The sequence below is a fragment of the Sceloporus occidentalis genome, unplaced genomic scaffold (assembly GCF_023333645.1).
Source record: "Sceloporus occidentalis isolate IW3139 unplaced genomic scaffold, rSceOcc1.0.p SCAF_164, whole genome shotgun sequence".
In the NCBI taxonomy this organism is placed as follows: Eukaryota; Metazoa; Chordata; class Lepidosauria; order Squamata; family Phrynosomatidae; genus Sceloporus; species Sceloporus occidentalis.
Genome location: NW_028317144.1, coordinates 17,055 through 31,538, shown reverse-complemented (window position 1 = coordinate 31,538; position 14,484 = coordinate 17,055). Strand labels below are relative to the sequence as shown.

The 14,484-nt window shown below is 40.8% G+C and overlaps 1 protein-coding gene across 1 annotated transcript in view; it reads left to right on the top strand.

Moving 5' to 3' along the window:
- LOC149279479 (von Willebrand factor A domain-containing protein 8-like) overlaps positions 1-14,484 on the top strand; it is a gene marked incomplete at its 3' end in the record, with an annotated part of 134,341 nt that overhangs the window by 105,117 nt on the left and 14,740 nt on the right. The window contains exon 37 of the mRNA XM_089501115.1: positions 3,012-3,216. Coding sequence (XP_089357241.1) covers positions 3,012-3,216 — 205 coding nt within the window. The remainder of the gene's footprint in view (positions 1-3,011; positions 3,217-14,484) is intronic.

Genomic DNA, 14,484 nt, shown 5'->3' with positions numbered 1-14,484 from the left:
TTCATCAGTATATTTCAGGAACTGAAAGGCTGCCCGGCCCCACTTATTATGAGCTGCTAGTTGAAAGTCAATGTGGTCAATGCGCTACAGGTTTCTAACGATCACCCTTAATAATATGCAGCTCACTTTTGTGTTAAAAAAAACAACCCTATCCACAACTTAGTTTAAAAAACAACAATAGTGACCGAGGAGCACATATGGTATACCTATAAAACCATTCTTATAGGGTTCTTGTTCAAAGACCAATTAAATGCCGGTTTTTCAAAAGTATACCCAGAAAGAAAAAAATACAAAGAGTGTTAGGAAGAGATCTGGCAGTTAGATAAAAGTTCAGGCTTCAATATATTGTATTCAGCTATTAGCGTTATACTAGCCAGATGCAACAGTATCAATCACAAACATAGGTATTGGCGCTACTGAATAACAGAGACGAGATAGGATTACTGGGTGCTAAAACTCTATTGGATGATAAATTCTTTGAAAAGAAAGAACCCTATCGGATAAAATATAACCTTTATTAAGATCCAACTAAAATAGAGATCAATGCGGGTTAATCGCATGAAAAAAGGCAATTTGTCCCTCATTACCCGCATCTAAACAAGGCATAGTTGTATCCCTAGTGGTTGCTAATTAGTCCCGCGGAGCTGCAGCTACAGGCCCTACAGGCGCAGCAATCCTGTATAACTCCATCTGTATATCTATTCACTATCTGCACCCTGCCTCTGTATATCTTGTTCACTACCTAAACCCTGTCTAATATATCCAGAGGAGCGAATAAAAAAAACAAATTAAATCCAATATAATTAACCCTACGTGCATAGTTATCCCTCCGGTATCATCAGGGGATTTCTATGTTGGAAGCATAGCATTGTACAAAATGTCTTGGTATATCTCCTTCAGCATATCAAGACATTGTGGATAATGCTATGCTTCCCACTTTGTGGGAACAGTCTGGAGAAGGCTCTTTTCTATTCCAGCATGACTGACCCCAGTGCACAAAGCATAAAGACATGGATGAAGGAGTTTGGTGTGAAGAATTTACCTGGCCCTTAGAAGCAGGCCTATCTCTGTGCAAAATGTGTCTTCTGTGCAGAAGATTACATGTCTGTAGTCCAGGGTCCATAAGGACATGGCACTATGGGATGAGTAAATGTTTGTATTTAGGAGGCAGTTAAATATTGTTTGCCATTGTGTATGTACAGGAAAGATTGTTAAAGTTTAGTTAAAGTATGGGGTCCAGCCCTGGATCTTGCATTAGCCTAGCAATGTCTCGCCTCTAGTGCAAGTGTCTCTTACACCTAAAGATTAACACAAAATCCAATATATAGGTGAATGGTTCTTATCTGCTTTCTATGAGTATAACGAGCTTCTACATCCTCTTGGTATATTACTCAGAGGATAAGTTACTCTGTCAGCGGACAGCCTAATTGGCTTTTTTTTTTGTTGTTGACCTAAATATCCGTGTCTGAACATCATCTTCCCCTGAGTGAAACACTTGACAGTGTCTTCTAAGTGTTCTTTTTTTGATTAACACCCTGCAGCAAATGGTCACTGTCATATCATATTGTGTGAAGAGGGACATCAAATCATGTCGTTTGTATATGGATTCATCTTTTCTCTATGGAACTCAAATACTGAAGTATGAATATGTAAAAATAAATCTGGAACATCTGCCCTTAGGGTATATGCCCTAAAAATATTTGCACAAGTTTCAACAGGCAAAAGAAGGAGACACAACCTTCCTTATTTTCTTGCTGGATTTCACAGGACCCTGAAGTACGCTATTGATCAACATGCCTCGAGTTCATAAGTTCCAATGATATCGGCCATTGTAAAACTATTGAGTAATAGGGATTGAGTGTCTGAGTATGTGATTTTGCTTGAGCATTTAAGTGTGTGATTGTGTTTGGTTTACTTGCACATGGCTTCTTCTAGTTTTAATCAACCCACTTTTTAGGACTACAGTAACGACAAGTCTCTTGCTCATCATTCCCTTAAAAATCCAATGAATGGAGAGAGACTGAGAGATATATGAGTTTGGGAATATATTTGTAGCCAGCAAGAGATGGAAGCTGCTATAGTTAAAGATGTATTCATGCTCCGTTTTGGTTTATTTTAGTAGCTCATTAAGCAACACTGCTTAGTGTGTTTGATAGAAACACTATGCCGAGAGAAGCCGTATACTGGAAATTATACAGAAAGAACACTTCTGATGTTAAGTGGTAAAAGCCGTGAATCACCATTGCAACCATTGGAATGTTTGTGATTATACGACATTTACCGTTTTGTACCAGAATTGCTCTTTAAACATAACCCCTCTAAATCTGTAACATGTAACATACGATGAGTTCATGCAGGCATATACCAAGGGTAACCGTAAGTGCCTAATAAGAAAGAAAGCAAATATATCTAACTATGTCTTAACGCAGCAGCTACAGGTTTAGTGTAGATTCGTATGCTCCATAATATGAATCTCTTATAGGTGTCAAATTAAATTTAAAGTATACGAATGAACCACTTACAGAATGACATTTTGCAGTTCAGTACACTAAGCAATTGTGTTTACGTATTAAAAAATATGGGCAGACTAGTGCAGATTTCATGTGGCCAAAGATGTACACTTGTTTAGGGGTGTGGATACAGGTGAGGCTTTGCCAAGACTTTTTATATGACTTTGTGACTTATTGATAGCTATTTATGTACCCGAGTACAGTAGCTAAAAAGCAGATTCATTTTATTTACATACTTTATAAAGCCATTCCCACATTATTTTGATCTTTAGGGCTGTAAAGCAATGTGGTACACTAATATCCAAAACACAGATGAGATCCGAGAACAAAGGGTCCATAAGATTAATTTTGGGGGTTTGTCAGTTTGCATGACTTAGATATTAACTCTGCACTTAACTTTCTGCGGTTTCACTGAAAAACAGGCCAAGCAATTCGGTAAATGTTTTTAAAAGCTGTACACCTGACAATACCACTTAAACGTTACAATTCTGCTTATTTTAGACCAACATTCGTGTCTCCATACACATCCTGGCTGTCCAAAATATCAGACACTGATGTTCTGCTTGCGTCAATGGGAAGCAAAGGTGTTGTTACTGTTGATGTGGGAGGTTCTGTCCGGTTGTGGGAAACTGGACTAGACAGCATTCAGCGTTCATTGCTTGAGTGGAAGAACATGATTGGAAAAGATGATGGCCGCCCTATGCAGGTAAGGTTAATACCATATTTAACTGTACACATTTACTGTTCACTAGAATTTCTTTCTAAAATAATGTTCGGAGAACACTTAAGAGATTTAGTGAACTAACAATTGAACTTTGTGGTTGCCTATGGGCCTCTACATATGAGTATCACCACCTTCTGCTAGCAGTAGCATACACAACGTCTTCGTGGAGCAGATCGAAATAAGTATTTACTGCATGGTGAAATGTTCTGCTTAAGCTTGCATTAGAGAGGATGCACTGATTTTGTGGCCTGGATTAGGACCAAGCTGTTTTGCATCACTAGAAATTGGAGATACCAAAAACAATTTCACCATCTAGTGTCTGAAATGTGAATGTATTACGGTGAAATAACTATTTTTGTAGAGCTGTTATGATTAGGGTAGAGTGAAAATAACAATAACATCAAAATTGACAATTACATTAAGATATACTGGTACAGAAAGAGAAATAGGACCTTGCTTCTAGCTTTTGGTTGCTTCTAGAGGCTACACTGGATATAAATCTGGATACCCTGCAATGGCAATGGGGAGATGCACACATTTTGGATAATATGTTTATGGTTTTTATTTTTTTAATATACAAACAAATGCGTATTAAGTTTTGATGGTGTGATAGGACTTATTTCTGTACATAGCCAAGTAGCATGGCTTCGATGCCACTTTCTGTCCTATAACGGTGAATTAATAAAGGCAGAGCTCCCTCTTCTGGACATAAGCAAGGTCTCGATCATAGAAGTTGATAGGGCAGAGAGGAGGACAGAGGAGGGTGTTATATGTGGAAACTAGAGCTGCAACTAACGATTATTTTAATAATCGATTAGTTGGCCGATTATTTTTTCGATTAATCGGATAAAAAAAAATATGCAAATTTTTCGTTTATTTAAAATAATTTAATGAACTGGATGTTAAAAAACAACTTAAAATTTACATTAACATTCTTATTTTGTTATGATGTAATAAAAAACAATATTTTCAAAGTACAAGAACCCAAACACAATATTTATGAAACAAAATAACCCCAAACATTCTGAAAAGAGGTGGGTTCAAAGACGGGCAACCAGAGTAATAAGGGGAATGGGAGGACTACAGTACCCAGAAAGATTATCAGAATTGGGGTTATTTAGTTTGGAAAAAAGACGGCTTAGGGGGGACTTAATAACTATGTATAAATATATAAGGGGACAGTACAGAGATCACTCCCAGGACCTATTTATACCCAGGACTGTATCTATAACAAGGGGACATCCTCTACGGCTGGAGGAAAGAAGGTTTCTACACCAGCACAGACGGGGGTTCTTTACAGTAAGAGCGGTGAGATTATGGAACTCTCTGCCAGAGGAAGTGGTTATGGTAAACTCAATAAAAGAGTTCAAAAGGAGCCTGGACGTGTTTCTTGAAAGCAATAATATTACAAGTTATGGATATTAGATTAATAGGGACAGAACGTTGATCCAGGGATTTATTCTGATTGCCATATTTGGAGTCGGGAAGGAATTTTCCCCCTGGTATGGGGCAATTGGCATCTGCTTCATAAGGGTTTTTTGCCTTCCTCTGGATCAACACAGTAGGGACACAATATGTATATAGGTTGAACTTGATGGACTTTGGTCTTTTTTCAACCTTATGAACTATGTTACTATGTTACTATGTTACTACTGTTCAAGAAACTTTGCCCCAGCCCTGGCACTTTGCACCCAGCACTTTGCACCCAGCACTTTGCACCCAGCACTTTGCACCCAGCACTTTGCACCCAGCCCTTTGCCCCAGCCCTGGCACTTTGCACCCAGCACTCAGCACTTTGCCCCAGCCCTGGCACTTTGCACCCAGCACTTTGCACCCAGAACTTTGCACCCAGCCCTGGCACTTTGCGCCCAGCCCTGGCACTTTGCACCCAGCACTTTGCACCCACCCCTGGCACTTTGCACCCAGCACTCAGTACTTTGCCCCAGCCCTGGCACTTTGCACCCAGCACTTTGCACCCAGCACTTTGCACCCAGCACTTTGCACCCAGCCCTGGCACTTTGCACCCAGCACTTTGCACTGTGCCCCTGCACCCAGTCTCCAACTCTTCCCTGCACCCAGCCCTGCCCCCACACTCACACCCTGCCCCCACACTCACACCCTGCACCCACTCTGCCCTGCACCCACACTCACACCCTGCCCTGCACCCAGTCTCCCACTCTGCCCTGCACCCAGTCTCCTGCCCTGCCCCACACTCACACCCTGCCCTGCATCCCCACCCCCACTCTGCCCTGCACCCACACCCACACTCACACCCTGCCCTGCACCCCCACCCCCGCGAACCGCTCTGTGCGAATGGAGCCACTCGCACAGAGCGATTCGCACAGACATGAAGAATACTTACCTCCGGAACGCGTCACGTAACTAAAAGAAGGCGGAGACTGCAGAAGCGGGGAACGCTCGCGGAGGTAAGTAAACAACGAATCGATCACTCGATTAATCGATAACGGAAATCGTCGACAACAATTTCCGTTATCGATTAATATCGATTTTATCGATTCGTTGTTTCAGCCCTAGTGGAAACCTATTTTTGGGTTGCAAAGTGGAAATACATTATTGATTTTTTATTTGATGAGGCATAGAGCAGAAGTATAAGAATGAAGCCTGAATGTGTAGTATAGGAAGTCCTCAGGTAAACATAATTAACTATACTTGAATTTGTATCTTTTTTTGTAAGAGATGATTATTATAAGAAGACACTGTGCATTGTTAGAATGTGTTATATGAGGTAACAATTTAAAAGGTTACCTCATTCCTGTGTTATATAGAAGAAATAATAATAACAAAGGAATTACAGTGACAACCATAGGAAAATATCAGATCGTAGATAAAAAGAAAAAATACATAATTTAACCCAGTACAAAAACCCTTTTTTGTTATTATTACATTTCTAATGCTCTTTGTTAAGTCTTTTAAAGCTTACATTTCTCAGCGGTGCCATCCATCAAATGCATAGCCAGGACCTTGCTTGCAATGTTTCCTTCGTTTCCTATAATCCTTTACTAAAAGTTGTGCGGATTGTTTCAGATTGTACAAGAAGCTGTAGCGCTGTAGACAGTTTACCACCGTGTAGTTCTACTTTAAAGGAAGTACCGCAAACATCTTAAGGGGAAGCACTAGTTTAAAGCATGTGATACAAGAACAAAATAGCAGCTCTCACACACAGCATAGAATATAAATTACAATATTACTTATTACTTAAGATGAACAAAGAGTAAGAATCAGATCCCCTTTAAGTCTATGGCATTCGTAATGCTGTAGGTCATTGCGATACACCCAAAATCACTGAAAACCAGACTCCTATAATGGTGATGTCAGGACCCGGGATTCATTTATGGTCCTTGCACCCAGGGGAGGGCTGGCAGCCTAAGGCCTGGGGGGCAAGTCAAGTGAAGTGGCCCGTTGTGCCACGAATCAGCCCACCATACATCTTTTCCTGAATGCATATTCATTATAAAAATACAAATATGATTCAAATGTGGTTCAACATAAGTAAATTTAATAGCAACAAAGGATGGAAAAAAAAAAAAAAGCAAAACCTAATGTCCCCCTGATGCTCAGCCAGTTAAATGCCCCCCATGATACTGGCTGAGGATTATGGGAAGTATAGTACACAGCAGCAGGAAAATTGTAAAGGCTAATATGTGGGCTGATTGGGGACAGAGCTGACACTGAAGAGCTGAATGGGGACAGCAATGACACGGGGGCTGAAGGGGGATAGAGGTGACACTGGGAGGGTCTGATTGGGGACAGAGGTGACACTGGGGAGCTGAATGGGGACAGCAATGACACGGGGGCTGAAGGGGGACAGAGGTGACACTGGGAGGGTCTGATTGGGGACAGAGATGACACTGGGAGGGGCTGATTGGGAACAGAGGCGACACTGGAGAGCTGAATGGGGACAGCGATGACATGGGGGGCTGATTGGGGACAGAAGTGACACTGGGGACACACTTACATACACACACATACCTATTTTTTTGTTTTTAACGAATACAAAAAAATATAATATAGCTTGTACAAAAATAAATTGGTTTACTAACCTTCTACTTCCACTTTTGGGAGACCTCCATCCCCTGGTAGCAACAGATGTCAGTGACACGACATTCGGTGCTCCAGCAGTCTGAGTGCGAGGGGGCGGAGCTTTCACCCCTCACGCTGCTCCCATCACTATGCGGCCATCAGATTGCTGGAAAACTGATCTAAACGGCCGCTGGCCGGAGCTACTTTAATACTTTTTAAAAAATTATATGGCAGGCCGGATCGGCTATTAAATGGAAAAAAAAGTATTAAAGTAGCTCCGGCCGGCGGCATCAGCACACATCGGCCGTTTAGATCCGCACTCACCTTTCACCCCTCACGCTGCTCCCATCACTATGCGGCCATCAGACTGCTGGAAAACTGATCTAAACGGCCGCTGGGTGCTGATGCCACCGACCGGAGCTATTTTAATCCTTTTTTTAATTTATTTAACCCCTTAACGGCCTTTGCCGGTCCTGAACCGTCAAAAAATGAAATACGCTTAGAAAGTGATCAACGATCACTTTCTTCGCTTAAACGGCGTTACTGTAATGCCTCGATGTCGAGGCATTCAGCAAGGCCGAGATCGGCATTGGGGGCCATGTCTGGCCCCTCCCCGGACGCCCGTTTTAAAAGCGTTTAGGAGGTGATCAACGATCAGGAGGCATCCAGCGACACCAAACACTTATCTCTGGATGGGCTGTGACCGCTCCGGAGAGCGGTCACAGCCGCAGCTGCCAGTGATCTTCGCCATCAGCAAGATGGCGGCGGCCCGGGAAAAAAAACAATAAAGATGAAAGAGTTCGCTAGATGGTCTCCAGACCCTCTAGAGAACTCTGGCTCCACTTGCAGGTTGAATACAGGTACTGCACTCAACCATGCAAGTCAATGGAGCCCAGCTTTCTAATCACAATGTGATTAGTAAAATATTCAAAAAATAATAAATAAAAAAAAATGGGAAAAAAAAATGTGCTAACATTTAAAAATAATTATGCAGTGATGTCACTAGATGAACCATCCAGTACCAGCAAAATGTGTAAAAAAAATATTTAAAAAAGTATTAAAAAAATAAAATAAAAAAATAAAGTTTATTATTTTGAGCAAGTGCTAAAATTTCTCAAAAATCTCAACAAAGAGTTAAAATAAAAGCACTTCATAAAATCATAAAACGCTGCTTGTACTTATTGCCCTATAACTTACAAAAAACAGCAAAAAAACATAAAAACATAAAAACATTGGGTATTTCTAAACTCAGGACAAGTAGTAGAATCTATTTAGCTAGTTTTTTTACTTGCTTTTTAAGGTGAGTAAAAGATTTTTCAAATAAAAGTCATAAAATGTGTTTTTTTTTCAATTTTTCACCATGTTTTTTTTATTTTTTTTATAGTAAATAAGATGATACGATCAAAATAATGGTATCTGAAGAAAGCCCATCTTGTCCTGAAAAAAACAATATATAACTTATGTGGGTACACTAAATGGGTGAGGAGAAAATTACAGCTGAACACAAGCACCACAAAAGTATTAAAACAGCCTCGGTCCCACAGGGTACAAAAAGAAAAAACGAGCCCGGTCCTTAAGGGGTTAATATGCCGGATCGGCTTGCCGTATTATAAATAAATAAAGTATTAAAGTAGCTCTGGCCGGCGGCATCAGCACGCAGCGGCCGTTTAGATTAGATTTCCAACAATCTGATGGCAGCATAGCGATGGGAGCAGCGTGAGGGGTGAAAGGTGAGTGCGAGGGGGTGGAGCTTTCACCCCTCATGCTGCTCCCATCACTAGGCGGCCGTTGCACACGGCCGCTGGGTGCTGGTGCGGCTGGCCGGCGCTGCTTTAATACTTTTTTTTTTCATTTAATAGCCGATCCGGCTTGCCATATTAATTTTTTTTTAAAAAGTATTAGGCTAGGTTTCCACTTGTTTTTTTTTTTGCTAAAAACGCCCATAAAAACGCCAATAGCGCCACCTGGCGTTTTTTTAGTGAAAAAACACTCCAGCCAGATGTTAGCTGTTCTTCAATAGGAAATCGCAGAATGCCATATCCACTTGGCGTTTTTCTGTTTGGCGTTTTTTCAGTCCTCTTTGGCGTTTTTCTGCTTTTTTGGGCTCTGTGGCAGTTTTTCAAAATCGCAGCATGTTGACACTCTGGCGTTTTTTGCAAGGAAATCTTGGCGTTTTTCTCCAATAGAAGTCTATGGGAGAGAAAAAACGCCATGAAAAAGCCATGTGGGTTTATTGCCTTGGCGTTTTTTATGGCGTTTTTTCCACAGTTACAATGCAGAGGATGGACCCAGTATCTGTGTGTCCTACGAGAAATAGGCTGGAAACAAACAGTTTCACACAAAACAAAGTTCATATTGAATTCTACACCATTTGGAACAAACATGCCATTACAAACAAACCAACTGGATCCTGCGTGCCAAAAGCAACAGCAAACAATTTGCACCATCATTTGGGGCCAATCTTCCTAGAGGAGCAGACATTCGGAATAAAGCATGCCTTACAAACCACAGAAAAGTGACAAAAGGGTCCGCCGGGGCGTTTAAGTAGAACTCTACCAAGTAAATGACATCAGGAGGAGGCAGATACTTGCCATTTATCCTAATCCCTTTTTTAGCTGGGTGAAACTTCTAACTTGTAAAGGCTGGAAAAACTGCCTAAGGTCAAAAAAAGCAATTTCCACAGAAAGGCTAAAACGCCAGAAAAAACTCCAGAAAAAACGCCAAAACGCAGGAAAATGCAGTGGCAGTTTTCTTGGCGTTTTTCATCAAGAAAAAAAACGCAGGACAAAAACCCAAGTGGAAACCTAGCCTTAAAGTAGCGCCGGCCGGCGGCATCAGCACCCAGCAGCCGTTTAGATTAGATTTCGGGCGGCCCAGCCCGCCCCTGCTTGCACCTCATACTTTTGCTTTGTGTCCAGATTGTGACACTATACCTATTTCCCAACCATCCACCAGTGGCCATTTTCCTGTCATTCATACCTCTTATCCTGTTTTCCAAGTGACACTTTTTCCCTTTCCTTCTCCATCAATTCATGCCCCATGTCCAATCGTGTGTCTTTTTGTCCTGTTCTCTGCCCTCTGTGTCCATTCTCACGTTCAACTTTCTGTCCTAGTGTCCATTCTTATGTGCCGCAGGTCCAGTCTCATATTCCAGTGTCCACCCCACAGCTTAGTCCGTATTCCCCCTTGTGCCAGTTTCTTCTTCTTCCCTCTCCTTTTATGTCCCACTTCTAGTGCTGCATTGTTTTGTGGGCCTGCAGGACTTCAGTGTGGTTTATTATGTATTTATTGTTGGTTACTCGGCTCTTGCACACGGGGTTTCAGCAAACAGAGCATTGGCAAAAATAGCTAACAGTATAGTCGGTGCAGCCGTATCAAGGGGACTGGCCCCATACAACAGTGCAGTCATAGCCCACAATAGTGGTCCTGTGTATAAAAAGCAGTTAACCAGTTTGTGTGCGTCTTGCAAAAGTCAAGTGTTTCTGGGGTCCTCATACTCTAGGGATGAAACGGCAGCCTTGGATCTTTGGCCTTATCCCAACTTCATACATATGCCAACTTGAGGACAATCCTGTGCCACTCACTGTGCTCCCCTCACGTCCCATGAAAAGTGGGTGGAATAATCTCTGGGAAACCAGTCCTACAATTCCTGTGATATCACTTCTTTACAATTTTACTGGGATCAAAGTAAACTTTGGGCAAAAAGAAATGCATGCAGAATGTGATTAAGAGTCCTTCGTGCTTCTAGCGTGGTACCAGCTCAGGGCCCACCCATGCTCATAACTTACCCAGGGGGCATATGGTATATGCCTTCAATGGATCTTATATGTCATCAAATTCTATGTCTTTATGTAATGCTTGCTGTGCTTTGGGATCTATGAGCAGTAGACTATGCTGTGGTTAATTCTGCTCTGACTGCCTTTGTTGTTTCCAACAAAAATAAAAACCTCCTGCTCAGATGGATGTTTTAAAATCCAGCATTTTTAACCAATTTTTTGAACCTAAATTATAAACATAACGGACAGGGTCAGACTGGCCAACAAAAAGTTTATATTAAAAAGGCCAGTCCAAGCGACAGGGTCACATAAAGCAATGTCGCCCCATAATGCAGGTGAAAGTGTAGCAACACGGAAATGTGTATGTTAGAGTGAATGCATATGTGTAAGAGTGTGTTAGTATGAGTGTATATGTATAAGTGTATGTTAGCATGACTGTATATGTGTTTTAGCATGAGTGTATATGTGTACATGTCTGTTAGTGTGTGCAGCATTAGTATGTATGTGCCTGCGTAAACATGTGTCCCATATATGGTGCAATATGGGGGTGATAATGGTGAGGGATGGAAAGGATGGTGGGGAGGAATGATGATGGTAGGTGGGGGATGGGAATTAATTATGATGTAGGTGGGTATTATGATGGTCAGGGGCAGCGCTTCACTTACACGTACGTATATACCCACCACACCACACCCACTTTAATACCTTTCACATACATACACGCAAACAATCTAACACCAAACACTTAAACATACACACACACAGCCAATCATTGATGCAGCTCATACACTTCCCCTTCCTCAACCTTCCTCTTATATTTTTAGCTCTTAATTATTTTAGGAGCACTACAGGTTTAGTAGCACTGTTTATTATCTATTGTGAAAGTGATTTGTGTTTTAAATAACCTTGTTTTCAGTAAACTTTAAACTGGTTAATTTCATATGAATATTTTTTGCATTATTCAGGCTCGGTTCCCACCCGTTACACGAGTCACGAGCCACAGTAATATCAAGAACTTTGTGTTTTCGTGTTTGTCTTATTTGTGACTAAGGTGTTCTTTTGATATACTTTAAAAATGCATGGTTTGTCTCTATTATGATAAAAAATATCGGGGCGCGGACCCCCCACCCCCCGTCTGGCCCCGTTTTCAGATTACTACTTATAACATGCATTGGAACTGTCAGAGTCAATTACAAATTTGTCCACAGGATGGCACTGGTGAGTTACCTGAAAAACCATATAAAAACTACATTGTGACTTGAAAATATATACACAAACACTGTATGTATCTATGTATCTGCAAATAAACACTGACCAATAGCACCCAAAGGATGATTTTACAGTTTGTTTGCCTTGTTCTGGATGGAGAGTTATAAACCAACAGGGCTTTTCAGCTGTTACTTCATTGCTTGCAATCAACAGCTAAAGCAAATATTATTGGGCACCTACAGATACACCGGCAATATGTCTTTTTTTTTTTTTTTGAGAACACGTCATTTGACCATTTTAATTCAGAATAAGTTTTAAAAAGTAAACAGAAGCTTACCTTTGCCTGTCCAAGAGAAAGGCTTGCCTAAGTTTTTTCTTTGTAGTTCTTGGTAAGCATAACAAAGGTGTATCTGCATTGTGCAAAAAGACACCTATGAAGAAGTTGTGTTGCCGCTTAGGATCTCAAAACCTATTTTGAGTTTGAAGAGAGAACTCCATACAGGGCTAGCCCCGCCATATGCACAACCTAGTAGGCTGCATTAAATGCTATGCTGGTTGGGGGCACTGGAGCCAAGTTCTATCCTATGTCTAAAGAGCTTATTGAAAAGGGGAGACATACAGTATTTTGCATAGGGCACTGGAAACTCTAGGACTCTTAGGTTCTGAAAGCCAATGTCACTTCACATCTGTTTCTGTGCTACCCTATACAATGTAGCAACTTTGACCAATTAATCAATGTTCTTTTGGACCGGTATAGCTATGTCTCTTTTTTATATATTCATATTTTATATGATGTTATAATCCACTGGGCTGTACAATGGGGGCCCCACTTACGAAAAGTATTCAGCAATATTTAAATTGCTTACTTAACAATGTGATTGAAATCCTTTGTGTGTTATCTGTTCCAATATGTGTAATTTAAAGTAATTGCATTGGTACCATCACATGATTAGCTATCATTAACCCCTTCGTGACAAAGGCTTATTTTACTTTTTGTACCCTTCGTGACAATGGCCGTTTTAACATTTCTGCGCTGCTCGTGTTTAGCTGTAATTTTCTTCTTTCCCGTTTACTGAACCCACACACATTAGATATTGTTTTTTTCAGGACAAGAAGGGCTTTCTTTAGATGACATTGTTTTGATTGTATCATATTATTTACTATTAAAAAAAGTATAAAATATGGTGAAAAATTTAGAAAAAAATGACTGTTTCTAACTTTTAGTTGAAAAATCTTTTACTCATCTATAAAAGGTAATAAAAAAACCTGCTAAATAGATTCTACTATTTGTCCTGAGTTTAGAAATACCCAATGTTTTTATGTTTTTTTGCTTTTTTCTGCACGTTATGGAGCAATAAGTACAGGTAGCGTTTTGCTATTTCAAAGCCATTTTTTCCAAATCTGGTAATTCTTCCCCCCATGTGCCATTTCGGGTATCTTTGAAGCCGGCCAATGCAATTTACCCCATCAAGTCATATATTTTTGAAAACTAGACAGCCCAGGGTATTCCAAATGCTGGTATTTTAACCCTTTCCAAGCACTTATTCTACCATCAGCCTTTGTCAAACTTTATGGTAGTAATTTTTTTGCATTTGTTTTTTCACACACATTTTACTTTAGGTATAAATAAACAGGTTCTGGTATATGTCACTATCAAAAACCACCCCAATATGTGTTTAGCAACATCTCCTGAGTACAGTGATACCCCACATTAATGATTTTGCCTGGCTGTTCGGGGGCAAAAGGGCCACATTTGGGGCATGCACATTTTTCAATGTTGAACTTTGGCATTTGGGGATCCACTGCCCGTGCCCTATTTGGTACATCTTTGAGCCGGGCCATTTCAGTATGCCCAACAAAACCATATATTTTTGAAAACTAGACACCCCAGGGTATTTTAAATGCTGGTATTTTAACTCTTTGCATGCACACATTTTACCACCAGCATTTTTTTAAAGTTTGCAGTAGTATTTTTGTGTGTGTATTTTTCCCACACACACCTACTTTATGTATGAATTTACAGCTCCTGGTATATGTCACACGACACCCCAATATGTGTTCAGCAACATCTCCTGAGTACAGTGATACCCCACATGCATGGGTTTGTCATTTTTGGGGGGAACTAAAAGGCCACATTTGGTACGTGTGCATTTTTCTAATTGGAAATTAGATGTGTGGCCATCCTTCCCCCCGTGTTAATTGGGACCTTGTTGAACCCGGCCAA